The sequence below is a fragment of the Cibotium barometz genome, chromosome 20 (assembly GCF_041138505.1).
Source record: "Cibotium barometz isolate CiBa-2024 chromosome 20, ASM4113850v1, whole genome shotgun sequence".
NCBI lineage: Eukaryota > Viridiplantae > Streptophyta > Polypodiopsida > Cyatheales > Cibotiaceae > Cibotium > Cibotium barometz.
In genome coordinates, this window is record NC_141065.1 from 39,240,002 (window position 1) to 39,258,664 (window position 18,663).

Genomic DNA, 18,663 nt, shown 5'->3' on the forward strand with positions numbered 1-18,663 from the left:
ATGCTGTGCTATATGTTGTAAATGCCCTAGATAAATGGATTAATGCTTGCTACATGGATTAATGACTCGATAAATGCTTATGGATGCCATGTCACTTGTGCAACCAATAGGGTGTGCACGTGACATTCCCCTCTGCTAAACTGTTGCTGGCAACCTTTCGACTCCTCTATTGATCCTCCTCCACTGAAACCACTGCCACACTTCTTTTCCTGTCGGGACTGAGGTCGACTGCAGGAGTTGAATCATTTGAGCCAAAGACTGGTCTAAGGAACTACATGGCAAATGCTTGGAAATACCTGGGTCACCCCTGACCTGTCTGTGAATCCTTTCACACACCATCTCTGTCGTTCCTGAACCTCTCAACCTCCTGAGGCGATGTTGGAGTAAACTTCAGGCCCAAAACTCCATTTACTACTTTGATGATGGATGTCATTCTTCCCCAGAGAACTCATGGATAAAACATGTATGCCTTGCAGATGCAAAATGCTAGACTGATTGCTAGGATGACTACTATGCTGATGCAAGCCATGTGCAACCCTATATGCTGTGCAAGAATGCAGATGGATGGGTTACTTATGCATGCCTAAGGGGAAAACCCTAAGGATGGCCTGCAAGATCTTGAGAACAAGATTTAACTGAGCAGAAGCGACTAACATGCTGACTTATTGAATGACTTTTGGAATGCACATGAACTAAGGTTGCTTACCCCTATAAAGCTCTGATACCAATGTGACATGTGGGGATAGATCGTAGTAATCACAACCTTAGGCTAACTAAAACTTCACTTAATTATGCTTAAGAGAGAAGACAAAGTTGTCAATGCAATGCAATGCAGCTATATTAAATGAATGGGTTACAATGAAGATCTATGAATAGATCTATATTGTCCTAGATGAAGATCTAACTCGGGGAGAGTGAGATATGTTGAATGCTGATGATGGATGATTTTTCCTTGCTCCACTACTGAGGTCCACCCTGCGATGCCGGCTTTCCTCTATGTAGGAGGTAGGAGCTGCTGAGTATGCTGATGATGAATTGCTGAATGAAGATGCTGATCTGCTGTCTTCCCTTTGCTCCTTAGGAAGGAAACGCTGAGAAGAGAACATAAGATGCTGACTGTATGCTGAACTCCACTAACAATGAAGAGATGATGCAGACGAGATGGACTAAATGATGCGCTTCTATTTATATGATATGCTTTGCTGCTGGTCAGGTACAGTACAGCAGTTGGCCAGGTGTAGGAGACTCCACGACTACATAAAATGCCCAACAACCTACTGTCGGCTGCCATAAATGCACACGACCTGATGTTTATTGCCTTAAATGCTCCTGTTGTCTTAGGTGGTGCTGTAAAAGCCCCAAACACATGCTCATGCTGTGCTATATGCTGTAAATGCCCTGGATAAATGGATTAATGCTTGCTACATGGATTACTGCCGCGATAAATGCTTATGGATGCCATGTCACTTGTGCAACCAATAGGGTGTGCACGTGACATGGACCCACATACTCAACAACCTCACTCCATATCTCACATAACACAAGAGCAGGTTTTTTGTCTCACCCCAGCTTTTGTAGACTTTATGTAGAGTGGATTCCCTCTACATGCTGCAAGAACGCCTTCCAGTGAATGGCTGCGTATATCACTCCACCCGTCAGCCATTAAAGAGACCCCACACGTGCTCCATTTCTCCTTCACACGTGCAATGGCTTCATTGATGGATGTTATCTCATTCTAGCAATCTCTCCCTCAAGGCATCATAAGAGGGTGGAGTGTATGCACCACCAAATACTGCAATTTCAGCCACCATCTCTTTGAAGAATGGTGAGCGGACAACATTAAAAGAGATCCCACAAGAGTAGAAAAAGCGTACTACAACAGCATCAACCTGTGCCTCTCTTTGTGGATGCCATGCTGTGTGAAGAGAGGGCTGGCTAGGCTTTCCTTTGGGAGGAGCATGTGTAGGCATATCAAATGAGCTTCCATCACTCCCAAGAGATGGTGCAGTATGAAAAGAAGTGGGTGGATGGCCAGATGTAGCACTTACAGTAGTTCCATGACAAGCTTAATGTTGAGTTGGAGCACTTATTGGATGCTCCTTGCGCCGAGTATTTGGTGGAGGGGAAAGAAGTGAAACTTCCCGTTCCATTCTTTGTGCATCTTCTGGAGCAATCTTCTCGCATTTACCTATGCCAAACCTTGGCAAGGCAAGCAAATGGGCTTCAACCCACTTTGGACAACCACCTCTTTCCAGACCACAATACCGGCAACGAAATCTTTTTGCCCACCTCTCTTGGAGTCATATTTATTAACAATATCCACATGCTGCCACCAATAGTCACTCTAGGTGAATTCCTTCTCATTCTCTGTCTCAAGATGTGGCTGCCTAGATGCAATGAGAGTGACATAGAAAAGAAATGCCTACAAGAATGGGGATGGAAAAGAAAAGCGGTAAACACAAAAAGAAAGGGGAGAATGTGCACTATGCAGCAATGCAATAGATAAGTCATAGTCACAAGGAATGGGCATTTTTACTCTCGGGATTGTTGGGGATGGCAGCATCTTCCCGTTCCCATTCCCATTCCATGTCACTCTATAGTCACAGGGAATGGCCATTCTCAATCTTTTCCGTCCCCATTCCCCGTCCCCATTTCACGTCCCATGTGACTAAGAGATAAGTGAAAGAAAAGGGCAGGATTTGCAGTGCAAAGGGAGTGGAAAAAATAAAGGAAAGAAGAGCTGAAAAATGGGGCTTTTATTTCGCTACAGAAAAAGAGCATCGACTAGGGCCTTATACTCTCACACGTTGATGCACAACCAGGTGGCCGAATTGGGCTTTTTTTTTTCTCCTCACACTTGCAGCCGTTTCGATGATGATTTGGGCTTTCTTTTAATCTTCGTATGGGCCCACATTTCGAAAAAAATTTGATCGTTTTTTAGTATTGTACCGTGGGCGTCCTAGATAGCATGCCCATTTGGGATTTTTTTGGAGCTTTTGGGCCATGTGACATGCGGCCACATGAAACAGCCATTTCACTTGAAGCGAAACATTTCTCACAAGGCAGAAACGTTGGAAACACGCCGTTTCAGCTAGGTAGAAACGTTTCCTCGCCCGAAACGCATTTCTGGCAGGTCACCAAGGCAAAACGCCGTTTCAGGCCGCAAACCCCCGCGTTTCTTGCAACTATGGTTGCGGTACTTGAAGGGTACCGAGGATTTTGGTATTTTCTATTGATAGGGGGCCAGGTTACATGGTTGCAACGAAGGTTACATGGTTGCAACGACTCCGAATGGGTAGGAGATACGGATACCCGATGGTCTACTACAGGGTATTGCTTTACTCTTGGATCTCGAGCCATTTCATGGACGAGTGAAAAGCAACCAACGGTGGCGCTTTCATCGATTGAGGCGGAGGATCGAATGGCCTATTCGGCTGCTTGCAAGGTGATTTGGTTGCTGCAACTACTTGAGGAGATTGGTTTTCAATAGCAACACCTTACCCTATCTCATGTGACAACCAGAGTTGCTTGACTATTGCTAAGAATCCGGTATTCCATGCGTGGACCAAGCATATAGAGATTTGGTACCACTTTGTTCGGGACTGGATCTTGGAGGGAGACATTATCCCTGCATATTGTCCTATCTAGGACAACGCTGCACACTTATTCACCAAAGGATTATCTCGGTCAGCTATTGGCGTTCATGGCAGCTCCTTGGGCCTTGGGCCGCCCCCAAGAGCTAAGAGGGGGTGTTAGCATGTATCATCTCCTATTGCTGGCTATTCTAGTGTCTACGGGGGCCCTTTGCATGCTCAGGTACCCCCCATGTTTTCCCATATTTTTTCCTATTTTTTGTTGGGGTAAAGGCGTTATGCCCACCCTTATAGTGTGTACAAGCCCATAAGTTATAGTACATAGTACACTTAGTACTTTTAATGTACTAAGTGCACTATGTGTACTAGTGCAATATACATGTGTGATAGGGGAGTCACACACTCATGCCTCATGAGTTGACTTATCCCCACAACTCTCTCTCTCTCTCTCTCTCCCTTGCTTCTCTGTGTATGTCTCCCACATTAACCTAACCCTAATTCTGTTTCTCCCACATCAACTGGTATCAGAGCCTCTTCATTCTCTCCCCTCCCTCTTGATAGCATCTCAGGCTGCATTTCAGGCTGTGGAACAGGTGCTTACAAATAGCTTTCGTTTCACACCTCCTTCGGCCAGCATAGAACAGTGAAGCTTGCTCGCAGCAATCGCAGGCAGACAAGGCGTGCAAAAACGCTGGCCATTGATAGGTGAGTGTGGTAGCTCTACACGGCGAAGGCAGCGCTGGCCCTTCAGCGTGAGCAGCGAGTGGATACACAGGCGACACACAACTAGTAGAAAGCTGAGCGTGGACGTTGGCGAACAGCGTGGAGCGAAGAAGCGTTAGACAAGTAAGCGAAGGCTTTAGTCGACCGCTGGTCACCGAGCCAAAACACGCGAAGCAAAGGCTACTAGGCCAGCGCGCACAACTCCCGGCGCCCGTCAACTGGCCGCGTAGCCAACAAATAGACGCCCAGCGCTTTTCGAGTTGCTTGTGAATAGGCGAAGGCAGCCAGGTATGCGTGTTGTTGCCCTTCTGCTGCACAAGAGCCTCCAACAACAAGAGGGTAAAGGACAACCATGAAGCTTCTGCCCAGGGAAAACGAGAAGCTTTTCTTGCATCAGGCATGCTTCCTTGCAAGTGGGAAGAAGATGCCCCCCCCTTTCTGCAACAACTAAAATTCAGCCTGCATATTGAAGAAAAATCAGAAATTACAAGGTATTTTCCTCAATTTTTTTTTGGGATTTGCAATTGAGCAAGTACAATCAACAATTGAGCAGATACAGGTGTCGAATTGCTCAATTTTTGAGCAAAATTGGCAAAATTGGGTGACATTGGTCACAATCAGGATCAATTTGCAGGAAATTGGATGTCGAAATTTGGGGCTTTTGATGTAATTGTGCAATTAAGCACTCATACATGCTGTATGATGTAAAAAATCGCACATTTGGGCAAAATTGCAGCAAATTGCAGTGCAAATCAAGGGGCTTTTGTGCCGATTTGATTGATTTGCATGCAGGCGATCGCATTTGATGCTGTGGATAATGTGTTGATACCTTACAAGCACTCAATGTGCCTGTAAATCAAGGGGCTTTCATGTATTTGATGTATATGTGGCCAGGGGGAAGCATCGTGAACACGCTGGATGCCATCATGTGCGTCAATGTACCATGTATGATCAGCAATTGATCTTAAATCAAGGGGCTTTTCAAGTTCGTATGCTTGTTGAGCTTGGCAAAGCAGCAGGCAAGACATTTATGCCTTGAATCCTCAAAAATCAGCTTGCAGTCAAGGGGCTTTTGCCCAATTTCTGTTCGGGACTGTTTTATGCAGTGTACGGGACTGTAAAAGTCTGATTTTCACTCATTTGGACAGCCAGGAGAGCATTTATTGCTACTGTACTTGCTGGTACAGATTTGGCACAGCTTTGTGCAAGTTTTGGCATGGCTGTACACTGTTTTGAGTGACCAAAAGGTTCAATTTCAGCTGTTGTACTTGCCGGTACAGGTTTGGTACATCACAGGTGAGCACTTAGTACTGCTGTACAGTACTTTGGAAGGGCAATAGAGCACATTTAAGGTGCTGTCCAAAATCTGCAGCAACCAGATTTTGGTGATTTCATCACATAAAGTGGGAGAAAAGTTGCATTTGTGCTTCCGCAGTGGGAGATAAAGCTTGGGAGAAAAACTATGAGCACTTTGTGTGCTTTTGGTGCAGTGTTTGCACATTTTGCAGGGAGTCAAGCATTGACAGGTTGCATTTTGCTATGGCAACCACAGGTGAGAGCTCTTCGTTGCTTCACATCAAGAAGCTTGAAGGCTCGCATAATTATGATATTTGGCAAACCCAGTGCTACAATGTGTTGCTCCAGAAAAAGCAGCACAAGCCTATCAAAGAAAGGGGTGTGATGCCCGCTTCTCTTACTGCTGAAGAGTGGGAAGATATGGATGAGCTGGCAAGATCTACTATCATGTTGTCTGTGTCAGACTCATTACTTTTCAGCATTCGTGAAGAGAAGACAGCTTGGGGAATGTGGCAGAGATTGCAGGACTTGTATGCCCAACAAAGTGCCTCAAGCAAAGTGTATTGGTTGAAGAAACTCATAGTTCTTCAGATGAAGGAAGGGGCGTCTATGACAGCCCATCTAAATGAGTTTAATGGTATTGTCAGCCAGGTCATTAATCAAAAGTTGGCAATGGACGATGAGTTCAAAGCCACTTTTTTGTTATGCACTTTGCCAGAGAGTTGGGACACATTTAGGACAGCCACTAGCAATTCGCATGCTATGCGGTCATATGCAGATGTTGAGGGTGCTCTTCTTCAAGAAGAAATGATCAGGAAAAACAACTCTGTTGGAAAGTCCAATGCAATGAATGCACGTGGGAGATCCCAGCAAAGGGGGAAAAGCCAAGAAAGGGGAAGGAGCAAGTCTCGCTCCAAAAAGGATTTGGAATGCCATTATTGTGGCAAGAAGGGACACATTAAAAAGCAATGATACAAATGGAAAAATGATCAAAAGGAAAAGGGAAAAGGCAAAGACAAAGAGAAAGATGAAGCCAAAGATGTAAAGCCAAAGGGCAAAAGTGGAGTCAAGATTGAAGAAATCAATGTGTCACATGCAGGTGGCAGTGAGGATGAGGTCTTATTTACTTCTTCACTTGATGCCCATTCACTTCTTACAGGTGGTCATGGTATGCACTCATGGATCATTGATTCAGGTGCCTCCTTTCATGTCACAGGTTGCAGAGACTTGTTTGTCAGGTATACTACTGGCAATGAAGGAGTGGTTTATTTGGGTGATAACCATGCATGCAAGATTCTTGGCAGAGGTGATGTGAGGCTTGTGTTTTCAGATGGCTCACAGCTTATGCTCCATGATGTCAGGCATGTGCCTGAAATCAAGAAGAATCTGCTTTCTACTGGACAGCTTGATGATGTTGATTATGTTACCACATTTGGTAGTGGAAAGTGGAAAATTAGTAAGGGCACACTGGTTGTTGCCAGAGGCTCTAAGGTGGACACTCTTTACTTCATGCATGCAGGTGTTTGTCACCATGCTAATGTAAATGCAACCGAGCTGCCGGAAATTTCTATGTGGCATAGCCGGTTGGGACACATGAGTGTCAAAGGAATGGAGCAATTGTCTCGTTTGGGTTACTTGCCTTCTCTAAAGTTTTCAAGTTTTCAGTTTTGTGAGCATTGTATATATGGTAGGCAACTACAGTGCCCCCACAAGAAAGCTCTTGGACAGAAAGATGCTCACTTAGAGCTTGTGCATACAGATGTATGTGAGATGCCTCAGCTTTCTTTGGGAGGGGCAAAATATTTTGTGTCTTTTATAGATGATGCCACACGCAAGGTGTGGGTTTATCCTCTTCGTTTGAAGAGTGATACATTCTCAGTGTTTCAGAAGTTTGTTGCTCTTGTTGAGAATCAAACTGGCAAAACACTAAAAGCTTTGCGTTCCAACAATGGTGGAGAGTACATGTCCAAACAGTTTCAGGACTTTTGTGATGCTAAAGGCATCAAGAGGGAGCTCTCTACTCCTTATGATCCTCCACAAAACGGGACAGCAGAGAGGATGAACAGGACCATACAGGAGAAGGTCCGTTCTATGTTGTCACATGCTGCATTACCTCATGGTTTTTGGGCTGAAGCTGTTATGACAGCCGTTCACCTTATAAACAGGTCACCTAACACGAGGCTTGGTGGGAAAGTGCCAGAGGAAGTATGGACAGGGAAGCCTCCGTCATACAAGCACTTGAGAGTGTTTGGTTGCGTTGCGTACGTGCACATACGCAGGGAAATGCGCACCAAACTTGATCCTAAGTCTCACAAATGCATATTCCTAGGATATGGTGACAGAGGTGAAATGGGGTATAGACTTTGGGATCCCATGAATAGAAAGATCATACACAGCAATGATGTCATTTTTGATGAAACATGCATGTATAAGGAGCCTGCAAGGCAACAGGAGCCTGGCAGAGTCATCTTTGATGATGATGGACATCATGGACAACAACAAAGGGCTGTAAATCAGCCATTACAGCAGGAAAACCAGCCCTTAAATGGTGCTGAAAATGGTCCAAATGGACAGCCAGAGATGGCAGAAGATATCCCTATGGATATACCACAGTTAGAAGAAATACCAGGCATGATATTTCAGCCTTATGGCATGGAACAGGAGCCACCAATGGGTGATATGCAGGCTGGACAGCAACCTGCAAATGATGGTCATTGGGTACAGAGGTCCACAAGACCCTCCAGAACCCCTGACAGGTTTGTTCCAGGGGTTGACTACTTGATGCTCACTGACTGTGGGGAGCCCTCATGTTATAAAGAGGCTTTACAGAGGGCAGACAAAGCTCTTTGGGAGTGTGCCATGAAGTCAGAGATGGATTCTCTGCATAAAAATGGAACTTGGAAGTTGGTGCATTTGCCTGCAGGCAAAAAGGTTTTGCCATGCAAGTGGGTATACAGGCTCAAAGTTGCACCAGATGCAAAGCCAAGATACAAAGCCAGGTTAGTGGCTAAGGGCTTCAAGCAGGAATATGGTGTGGACTTTGAGGAGATCTTCTCTCCAGTGGTCAAAATGACCACACTTAGAGCTGTGTTAGCTTTGGTTGCACATGATGATCTGGACTTGATTCAGATGGATGTGAAGACTGCTTTTCTTCACGGTGATCTCCATGAGGAGATATATATGCAGCAGCCAGAGGGTTATGCAGTGAGTGGAAAGGAGAAGCTTGTATGCAAGCTGAAAAAGAGTCTTTATGGACTCAAACAGGCACCAAGAGAATGGTATCATAAATTTGATACATTCATGAAATCACAGAAATTCAGGAGCAGTGACATAGATCACTGCTTGTACACCAAGAAAGCTTTGGATGGCAGTCTATTGATCCTCATCTTGTATGTTGATGATATGTTGATTGCCGGGAAATCTCGTAAGGAGATGGATGCGTTGAAGCAGAGGCTGCATCAAACCTTTGATATGAAGGATTTGGGTGATGCAAATCACATCTTGGGTATGCGGATACTTCGGGACAGAAATCAGCATGTGTTGTATTTGTCTCAGAAGGAATACATTGGCAAAGTCTTGCAGAGGTTCAATATGGACGGGGGGAAGAAGACTAGTACTCCTTTGCCTCCATATGTGAAACTCAGTGCTATGGACAGCCCACAGTCAGATAGAGACAGGGCTGATATGGCCAAGATTCCGTATGCTTCAGCTTGTGGCAGTCTCATGTATGCCATGGTTGCTACTAGGCCGGACATTGCATTTGCAGTGGGAGTGGTTTCTAGATACATGGCCAACCCTGGCAAGAAGCATTGGGAAGCAGTGAAAGGTGTCATGAGATACCTGAAGGGCACACAGGATTTGTGCATTTGCTTTGGCAAACAGGATGCATTAGTGCATGGTTACACGGATTCGGATTATGCCGGTCATCCAGATAACCGGAAGTCTACTACCGGTTATGTGTTTACATTCACAGGAGGTGCTGTGTCATGGATATCCAGGATGCAGAAGTGCACAGCCTTATCTACTACAGAGGCCGAGTATATTGCAGCCACAGAGGCTTGCAAGGAGGCATTATGGCTATCTCGGTTAGTGGTTGATTTGGGTTATACAGGGGATATTCCATTGTTGCATTGTGACAGTCAGAGTGCCATCCAGTTGGCAAAGAACCCTGTCTTTCATGCAAAGACGAAGCATGTGGATGTGAAGTATTACTTCATCAGAGAGGTGATAGAGAACAAGCAAATTCAGCTTGTTAAGATTCATACGGATGACAACCCGACTGATCTGTTGACGAAGAGTTTGCCTCCGGAGCGGTTTACTCATTGCAGACACTTGATGGGCATTGGATAAGGCCAGTTTCAGCCTTGATATGGCCTTGTATATTATCATGTACATGCTGATTTTTTCTTTTCCTCCATTTAAGGGCACTTTGCCTTTAAGTGGGAGGTTGTTGGGGTAAAGGCGTTATGCCCACCCTTATAGTGTGTACAAGCCCATAAGTTATAGTACATAGTACACTTAGTACTTTTAATGTACTAAGTGCACTATGTGTACTAGTGCAATATACATGTGTGATAGGGGAGTCACACACTCATGCCTCATGAGTTGACTTATCCCCACAACTCTCTCTCTCTCTCTCTCCCTTGCTTCTCTGTGTATGTCTCCCACATTAACCTAACCCTAATTCTGTTTCTCCCACATCATTTTTATGGGCCATTGATGTGGGTTGCCCACCCTTTTTATGGCTTTTATGCCTATTTTCAGGTCCTGTAGAAGTCTAGGAGGCAATCGGCCAACTCATATCTCTTCTTTGCTGAGGCTATGAGCATGTATTTGACGGCAGAGGAGGTTGGTTTGAGAGGACTCCAGCTCCCAATCCGGGGGGAGGACCTGCTCGATGCTGAGTTTGCTGACGACACGGGCTTATTTTTGCATGGCCAGGAGGCCAATCTTCTTCGAGCAGAGCAGTCGCTCCAGGTTTTTAGTGCAGCCTCGGAAGCATTGATCAATTGGCGCAAGACAGTGGCCTTTTGGATCAGTAGCGCTCCCACTCCGGCATGGAGCCCAGACCCCGGTTTTAGATGGATCCCTCCTGGCACAGCAGTGCGATATTTGGGATGCCAGATTGGACTAGATTTGTCACCTGAGCAGCAGATTGCCCCGCTTCTTCTGAGCATTCGGAAGAAGCTTTTATATTGGAGTACAGCTCGGCTATCCTTGGCTGGGAGGGTGGTGGTGGCAAATCAGGTGCTTTTAGCGACCATGTGGTACATTACGTCTTGCTGGATCTTCTCGAGCTCTTGCATCAGCCAGGTACATAGGCTGATCAGGAACTTTCTTTGGTCTGGGCGGGACGGACAGCCAGCCCGGGCAAAGGTTGCTTGGGCAGTTATTACACTTCTGCTGGCCCAGGGAGGCTTGGGCATTATAGATCCAGTCGATCAGAGTAGAGCCTTATTGGGGAAGCTTATTGTTCGGGGGTTGCTTCCAGGCACTGAGCCTTGGAAAGAGCTTCTTTCGCAGCGCCTGCAGGCTCGAGCTCCCCCAGCAGGGGGAACTTGGGCACCAGAGATTCGATGGATCTTCATAGAGATGAGGAGGACAGGCCTCAGTAGAGGATGGGAGGACAGATTTGCCTTGAGCATCTTGAGAGCTTGGGAGCTGCTGAGACCGGGGCTCTCTCAGAGACCTCCTCCTTGTGTTGAGGAGCGGGCCAGACAGCCGCTCATCTGGAGCCCACGGTGGATGGGAGCCTTTACATAGTTAGAGATCCTGATTGCTGTCAGAGCTTGCACTGAGGATGGCAGATGCCTCTACTATAAAATTCAGGATGAGGGCAGACTTCAGAGAGTGGAGGTGGAGTCGCCTTTGGTTGCAGAGTGCACCTTTCAAAGGATGCGGGTAGTGGCCGCCGCTTCTCGGAAGTGGCATATTGACCCAGACCCTACAGATGTGCTCCCGGATTGGCGCATATGGGCATATGCAGCACGCCCCTTGGCCCGGCTCCAGTGGGACCCTGGTGAGTACGAGTGGCATGATCCTTATGCATCCCTTGAGGCCACAGAGATCACCTTTTTCCAGTATACTGTCCGGTTGGGGCGGCATATTTTGACGGCGAGGAGGATGGTCTCTCCAGCTGCAGCGGGGCACTGGCGGTTACAGGGACTCTCACACGAGTTCCTGGAGGATTTTTGGGCCCGGCTCTGGGCTAGTCGACAGGCCCGCAGGATCTCGACTTTCCAGTGGCTGGTCGCCCACAGGGGCTCAGCAGTTGGCACCTGGCTTGTCTACAGCGGTCTTCCGGCGGCCTGCGTCCAATGCGGCCACCCTATGGAGACACAGAGACATTGCCTATGGGACTGCCCTCAGGCGCAGCAGATTTGGCTGCGGATGTTGCGTATTCTGGCCCCCCTCGCTCCAGAGGGTATGTATACATGGGGTGCCGCTGCTTGGTCCACTTCGTCAAGGCCTGCTATGGGCTATGAGACGGAGCAGGACAGCCAGGCCATCAGATTCATTAGGGGCCAGCCTCGCCTTGTTCCTTCGCCGGATTTCTCGTCCGCCAGCTGGACACAAGAGAGGGATCTACGATGGGAGCTCCTCAGCAGCCTCACCATCTGGTTCACCTGGAGGGCCCGGTGTTTCAGGGCCTTTCAGGGGAGACTGGAGCCACCAGCAGAGACTGTTCAGGGGATTTGGCAGGAGTTGATCCACACCCTGCGAGGACAGTATGACCGCATCCGGGGCGACTCGGATGAGGCGATCTTGCGGCGCCAGGCCTTTCACACCACCTGGCACAACGGCCCCTTCTATACCCTACACGCGGGATCCCCCCGTTGGCACTACAGGCCACCTGTTTGGCTTTTCCCCCCTCCTATTGTATGATATAGCCCCTCAGTTCTTTGTACTGATACTTGTACTTTTCAGCACCTAGGGAGAGTCTCCCTGGCTGCCTTGCTTTGTTCTCTGCTCTGTTTTTCTTGTGAGCAGGAGAGGATCTTTTGTAGCCCTACGAGCGTTTTTTATATAACTAATGAAAGGATCTTTTCTCGGAAAAAAAAATGGCCAACTCATATGGAGTGTATATATATGCTGCCCTCTTCCTCACTTTTCATCATCCTTTCTTGACCATTTGGTGAGCACCTTCAGCCCTCTTGCCTACAGAGTTCACTCCTCACCTACGGGCTGGTTGTTTCCATCTTTTCTTGAGGATTAGTGCATCAGTGTTTTGTTGTTTCCATCTTTTCTTGAGGATTAGTGCATCAGTGTTTTGTTGTTTTCTCTCATCTCTCTCTTGGAGATTCAGCATTTTCATCATTAATCTACATCTTTCCACTGCCCTCTGACACTTCGATCTCTAAGCTTCCATGCTTTCTGAGCTGCATCTTCATTCTCGGGCATCTTCTCTTCCCCTTCAATGAAAGACCAACGGCCCTCCATGAGACTAAACTTCAGCTTAGTCTGCCACGTGTGGAAACTTTCCCCATTGAACTTTTCAATGAACATGTGGGTAGCCATGATATGATATGAATCTGGGAAGGTCTTACCAGAAGAGAGTTTCCAATGCTAGTGTCTAGGGTTTCCAAACAAGGGGGTTTTGATCGATGATGCTTTAGCATGCTGTAGCAACACTTCAATGCTAGATTTGCACCCTTAATTTTGAAAAATGATAAAAGTAATTAGGTTAAATTACTCTCATTAAGCAAAGTTTGCAGACAAAGAAAATGACTTTCCTAAGATTGTTGCTCGGGATGCGTGCACGGACTGGGCAAGCTTATAGCTGTTGACAGAATACGGCAATGGTGTTGCAGTTATAGTTGACAGAGGTGCTGCAAGTGCCCGTGGGCAGTGCCGAGCAGAGCAGAGTGTGATGCAGTTGGACAACACTTGGACAGCTAACAGGCCACGAATAGAGGGACAAACAGAGGGTCTATGTGAGGCTCTTGAGCTGGTGCTGGTGTAGAAATACAAGAAGCATTGTTTGCCCAGGCAAAGGCAACTAAGAGTAGATGAGTGCAGCTCACAGATGCAGCACCGTGTTGGGAAGGGGGTGAAACTCCTGACGACCACTTAGCTCTGATACCAAATGTTGGAAAACATCGAAGTGGAGGCTATGGTGGATCAAACAGAAACATGGCTATGGCATTTAGTGAACAAAGAGAAGTAAAGCGGAGAGAGAGACAATGCTCAAAGAGAAATAATTGCACGACTCGATGATGTGACTTGTGTATTACTTCAATCAAGTACACTGCTTTTATATGCTTAGAGCCTCTCCTGTATGACATCATTGCTTAGGTCATTATAGGTATAATATCTAGATATTTTAGTGAGCCACTCTAACAATGGGTTCACACACACATACACATGTAGCCCTTTTAGAGACTGTTCACACACCTTTATCCTTTTGTACATGGATAAGGCTTTTTCTCCAACAGAAGAATCACAGCATAAAGAATTGATAAAACGTTATACAAGTTGAATATGCAGAAAGACATGAGCACATACCAAGCACCTGCAGGCATAGCCAGAAAGTCTTTCCCATGCATCATTAGAAGGTAATAAGCTGCTTGCTGTCCACCCTCTAGCATCCCTTGAAATGATTGTTGTCCTTGATCATCATCCAAAAGCCATGGCTTTCCTTTGTACTTCTCCTATATTCAGGCATCGTGCCAATAAGGGCGGGTCTTTAAAATCCATCTCTATTAACAATTCCTCTGTTTTGAAGAAAAGAAGAAATTCAACTCCAGATATATTGAAACAAAATGAGTGAATAGTTGCCATGTGGTTAGGTGTCTAATTTGGCTCATCTCTAGTGTTGGCAGAAGCAAGCTTGCAAAAAACTTCCACATGATGCAAATGTCAAAGCAGCTTCACATAATTAGCAACAGATGGAGAGCGCTGGATGTGTGCCTCTGTGTTTTGTGTGTGTGTGTGTGTGTGTGTTGTTTGGGGGGGGGACTGAGTGGGGTGATTGTTTGGATATATGGAATGTTTTTCTTGTGCCATTGTCTGCACAGCTTTATCAGTACAGACACATAAAGCCCAGATGTTTACACCATTATGATGTTAAATCCTACAACTCCATACAAGACAACATATAAATGTCAAACTCATTATCTGCAATATTAGAGTAATTTGATAACAGCTCATATAAACTTTTGTAAGTGAAACTATATCATAAGTGGCCGCATTGAAATACCCGTAGTGCCTCAGTCAGTTGACGACCTTGAAGACCCTCCCGCTGCATAGTCCATTTTGTGTCATTGCTCTTTTTCTTTGAAAAGGATGGCAAACCTTGCAAAAATCTACCAACAAAATGTGGCTTGTTGAGAGGATGAGCCTTCACATTGAATTCCTGCAGAGTTTGTTGGACCACTTTGTGTCAAAGATACTAAAAAGCACGCAAGCCTCTTGCAAGAAAATAATTCACAATAAGGCAACCAAGAGGTCCTTGGGATTGGCAACGTTTTGCAGTACATTTCAAATCTAAAATTAGAATGCTGTCTTCGATTGACTCCGCAATGGGGAAAAAAAGTATGGTTAATATCTCATCAAGAAGGCTTGATTAGGAAGCACAAAACTATGCCCATCTAGGGTGTTCTTTACGTGCCCTTTTGAAACTGTCACGGGAGAATTGTGAAGGGATTAGGGTAGGAGGGGGGCAACCTGCAAACGTTAAAATTTAGTCATGTTGTCATCTTTTCTCTCTCTCATCTGTTAGTATGTCTATTAGCACTGCAACTTTGATGCTTCACTCAAATTTGAGGGGCTTGTGACAGCAGTAACAACAGGTTACAGGAGCAAACATGTTGCCTTCAAGACGTTAGGCACCATGCTGCTCATTGGAAGTACATGTGCAGCTTCAATACCCAGTTGCAAGGAAAGGGTTAGCTTAAAGCACAAACCAATTCAAATCTACAAGTTTAAAAAAAGGTCAGGTGATTTTACTATGCTACCGTGCAACAGAGTGCATAAAGAAATTCAGTTGCTGTAGACACAACCCAAGAGATCTGCAAGCCCCAGCACCCATAAAATACAATATTTTCGCCTGCAATGGTTAGTTATGCTCTTACATGCATGAGCAAGGCCAATCCATTATCGCAAAATCACAGGTAAATCACCACCAATAAATTCAAGCAATATCTATGCGATCATACTTTCACATCAGAATCCAATCACTTGACCACTGAATAGGCCACATGAAGAGCTCCTACTAGACTTGCACATTGACACAAATCTCCCATCTCACAAAGCCTTGTGTTAAGTATGTTATAAGTGAAGAATGAGGGAGGCAAGCAAGCTATATATGCCCACATGAAGGCAGCCGACTAGGGAAAAGATCCTCCACGACTAGGGAAAAGTGCCCTAAGACTCCATAAAATGGGGATAAAATATGGGTAAAATAAGTGAGGGGTGACAAGCCCCTCTAGCTAACATGGTCAACCCTAGAGGCTAAAATAGGACACCAAATAGGAAGCCAGCAACAAGGAGATGATGTCTAACACCCCCTCTCAGCACCGGATGCTGAGTGAACCCCAAGAAGCCAAAGACGCCGTCCTCAATCAAAGATAAAAGACTGCTGAAACAGGTACCAAGAAAGCTTCACAAACAATCTCCTCAGCAACTCAGCTACAAAAGCAATAGAACAAGTTGCTAGGTACACCACTCCTCTGGAAGAAAACAACCAAGTAGGTTGCGACGTGCTGCTCCAAATAATGGTTCCAAACCCAAGTGTAAGAACACTCCCCGAAGTCGAATGTCGTTTTTCCAGCCTGGAGAAGGTATGAAAAACCTCAAAACCAACCAAGATCAGATCCTGTAGATAATCAATCCTAGGAGAAGCAAGGTGCTCCTCACTGGAACCCTCTGAGTCTATCTGCTCAAACTCTGTAACAAGAGTTGCCAAATGCTGAAAAAAATCATCCTCTAAAAAGGTCAGCATCACAAGATGTAAAGACTCTGAAGAAAAGATGGGGTCCATGTACGCAAACTCCGTACCATGAGTTGCCCAATGTTGTACTTAAGCACACTCCACTGAGGTGGGCATCGCTAGATGAAAGGACTCCACAACCCCCTCTGAAAATGATGTCATCGGACTGGTACAAGCCCAACCTAATTCTGATCCAAATCCAAAAAACTTTGGAAGTACCACTGTGCCCCAGGTACGGTTAGCAACCACAGATCCAAAGCATCCCACTAGGTCCAAAAGTCCATCCTCCAAAACAACAAACCTGCACACCGCATCAAACTGGCAGAGGGAGGGACATCCTCAGAAGCATCACAAAGAGAGGCAAAGGTAGACTCCTCACAATGAGAAAGGGAAGCAGAAATATAAACTGCAGTGGTAACAAGGTCCTCAAAAGCATCACTGATAGCAGAAGACCCTTCCATAAGTAGAAACAGATCCCAAGAATCAGCAACAAACAAGTGATCCATGTGAAAGGATCACACCTCACAGGCAAAACACCCTCCTTTCTCTCCAAAACACTGCAAAGAACACAAGCTCGGACAAAATAAACTCTGCTCAAGATCTCTGAAAAGATCACTACTCTCCTCCAAAATCTGTAAACTCCTGTCACAAAAGAAAGTCCCCACAAATACAAAACAGCTCCCGAAACTAATCCTCAAGTGAAGTAGCTGGAGATGGGCCCCCTCTGAGTGTAGAAAACTCCTGTGGGAAGCAAAACGCAGCCAAAACACCGTTGTCCAGCAAAAATAGCACTCCACAGCCAATAGAAGGCACGGAACATGAAGAAACCACGTAACAGTGTAGGCCAGGAACAAAACACATGTATAGATACTCCAAAATCAGCAAAACGCTAACTGAAATAAGAAATTCAGTGTCCTCCTGTCACCATTTGGTCCATCTCCATTTCTGAAGCCACTTTTATGGGACTGTCACTCCATAGAGCGGCCAAATTTGTACCATGTTCACATGTGGCCAGGCCAGTGCCCCATGTGAAAGGGTCAATCATTTGGTGTCACATGGACGGGAACCAGTTGTGTGCCACCCGTGTGTGACCAGTATTGTACCATATGAACGGGAGCTTGTTTGCTACCACCCGTGTATGACCAGGATTGCGTCTTATCCATGGGACTGTCACTCCATGATAGGACTGATATTTGTGCCGACCTTGTCTATGGGATTGTCACTCCATAGGAAGGCATATGCCAGGACTTGTGTTTTGCCTATGGGTCAGGACTTCACATTTCTGTCGCGCCAGTTTTGTGCCCGACAAGAAATCTGTGTACAAGTTTCATGAAAGGGAGATTTCATCCATTACATGTGCACGTGCATTTATGTTTGCTTGCATAAACGTGTTTTCGCATGACTTGTTCTCGTGTGTGTCGTGCCAGTACACTGCACGAGGACGCCCCCAGTGTACCGTGGGTGTGCTGTTTGCTGATGAGTTGGTGTGGCGTGTGAACAGGTGGTAAGTATTACCCTTTTTGGTCTTTTCAAATGTAAAATCCTTTAAGTAATGTCAACCTTAATAATTATAAGGTTGGGTGTTCACACACATTTAAACATTGGCTCGACATTTTCTCTCATGTGGGTGCCCAACATTATTAATAACATTTATAGTTATTATTGCATGAAGTAATTCTTCTTCCCCCACACGTGGATGGTTGGTGGGAGTGTGATTGAAGGAAAGTACCCACCTTGTTATTAGCAGCTTGTACCCGCCTTGTTATTAGAAGCCCTGTCATGTGCACAGTGTGTATCTACCTACATGCACACAAGACTAGCTTCGAGGTTTGGGAAAGCTTGGAGCTAGGCAGGCTAATTGACAAGCTGAGTTAGGGATAGACTAACGGGCGGGCACCAAAGTATGGATGGATGGGCGTCCAAGTGTGGATGCCCGGCCAAGAGCCTATAAAAGGGTGGCCAAGGTTAGTCATTAGAGATATAGAGTCTCGCGTCTCTTTGTGAGAGCTCTATGGTCAGGAGCCTAGATCTAGTGCAGACGTGCACCTGCTTCATGCAGCCGAGGCTCGCAAGGGTAGCTTCGTGGCGGTATGGGACATCACGAGGTAGAGATTGGTCAGT

The 18,663-nt window shown here is 45.9% G+C and overlaps 1 protein-coding gene across 1 annotated transcript in view; it reads right to left on the reverse strand.

Moving 5' to 3' along the window:
- RAP74 (transcription initiation factor IIF subunit alpha RAP74) overlaps positions 1-18,663 on the reverse strand; it is a 50,210-nt gene that overhangs the window by 18,597 nt on the left and 12,950 nt on the right. The window contains exons 2-3 of the mRNA XM_086814825.1: positions 14,812-14,967; positions 14,118-14,263 (exon numbers count right to left, since the gene is read on the reverse strand). Of these exons, the coding sequence (XP_086670951.1) occupies positions 14,118-14,263; positions 14,812-14,967 (302 nt within the window). The remainder of the gene's footprint in view (positions 1-14,117; positions 14,264-14,811; positions 14,968-18,663) is intronic.